The sequence below is a fragment of the Sphaeroforma arctica genome, assembly GCF_001186125.1.
Source record: "Sphaeroforma arctica JP610 unplaced genomic scaffold supercont1.5933, whole genome shotgun sequence".
Classification (NCBI taxonomy): Eukaryota; class Ichthyosporea; order Ichthyophonida; genus Sphaeroforma; species Sphaeroforma arctica.
The window spans coordinates 1-1,801 of record NW_014034625.1 but is presented as its reverse complement, the minus strand read 5'-3'; the positions used below and the strand labels follow the sequence as shown (position 1 = coordinate 1,801).

General features: G+C 41.0%; 1 protein-coding gene across 1 annotated transcript; it reads right to left on the bottom strand.

Annotated features, from left to right (window-relative positions):
- Positions 1-995: 995 nt before the first annotated feature.
- Positions 996-1,268, bottom strand: SARC_15320 (hypothetical protein; the record flags this gene model as incomplete). Its single annotated transcript, XM_014290558.1, has 1 exon — positions 996-1,268. A coding segment is annotated over one exon (273 nt), but the record flags the coding sequence as incomplete, so codon positions are not given.
- Positions 1,269-1,801: the final 533 nt, after the last annotated feature.

Here is a 1,801-nt window from a genome sequence, read left to right as displayed (position 1 = left end):
TTATACATATAGACATACAAATATACATTCATACATATATATATATATATATATATTATGTACCAAGCTACGTTTATAGATTTTTTTGGGTGATGGTATGGGTGTTTGTACATAGAGATACGTATGCAGATACATACATGTTTTGTGCAACATATGCAGTATGCGTGTCAAGTGCTCTTTTCGTCAGCGTCTCCATACTTGAACGCTCGCTACACACAGCAACGAAGCACCAAATCTAGCGCGTATCAAAGACATATATTCTATCCAAATGGTAAAGAGCAGGTAGTCCAATCTGCTAGTACTTAGGTTTCGGACAAAACGAGCGGACACGGAGGGGGGGGGGGGGGGACCAGATCCTATAGAAGAAAGACAGATTCGTGGCACACTTCCTTATTTCCGAACTTTATTCTTGATTGAGGCTATGCTAAGATACAGATTGCTCGAGGTCTCTTATCTGTTCTAGACACCTCGAGACAAACCTCTGCGGTATGCATTGTTCCACTCGATTAAGAAACAACCGAAATTTGGACCAATTGTGCGCAACCACACGGGATCGTCCAACATATCACACACAAGTAGATGAATCATAGCTATTGACATGGACAATGCTTGCAAGCTAAAAATGCAACATACCACGCAAAATGAAGCATAACTATCGACATGGACTATGCTTGCAAGCTTACAATGGCAGTGCATGCAACGGTTTACACGTACATCTGACAGCAGCTAACTTAACACATTTGCAGATTAGTCTGGTACGCCTTACAACAGCCTATGTACACATAAACACATACCCGACACAGAGCATCTCATAAAAAGTATATGACACATACGGGCAAAGTATGACGGTTATCACAGATAGGTACATCTCCCGTCACTAGCATAAATACGAACCTTTTACTACACCCAAAACCCACTCGACTACCATGTTCCTTGGTGAACGTGTATACCAGCAATCTGTAAACAAAAGCGCATGTCTGCATCGATGTCCATACAAGAAAGATGTTGCTATGCCACCCGTTACACACACCTTCAAAACTCTCGCCCAAGCGTTGCGTGCATGAGGGTGGGGGCGTCCACACACTCTTATGCACTAACTTAGCATTTCCGTCATGTTCCTCAAGGCCTCGAGCCAGCTTAAGCATCTTATTCATACTGTCACTCCTACGCTTCTCCCAGGTGTTGATCTTGCAATCATCCACGCCCGCATCGATAAACACTACCAGGCGGAAGCCGCATGCATCCCAGTCGTGCACATATTGTGCTATCTATAGTAGGGTAGATGTGTAAAGTATACTTTAATAAATTGAACACTGTCATTTGTATGTATAACTCTACAAGTCAGTTATATACCCGTACATTTCACCACGCATGCAACTGCATGTTTGGATAATGAGCTCACGATCTCCATCTGTGTGTGTATTTACTTCCAGTTCATAAATTATTTTATTTCTTTGTCTGTCTCTCGACAGTCAAACATGTCCCTGATCAATAGTTGCGTATGCAGTATAGGCCAACGCAATCGAGAAATGAGATACGGTAAACGAAATATGACATCATATAGGGCTAGCATAAATGGAAGCTTATATCGCACTCAATAAAACCGAAGGCAGTGCAAAGACAATCATACCATTGACAGCACCTTGTGCACCTGGATACATTAACATACATGACAATGAAATCACGAAAAGACATGTATTGTAGTATTAATGTAGTAAAATAAAGCAACAAAGCACTACTATACTATTTGTATATATACAAATAAATAGACATACACACATACACACATACACACACACAT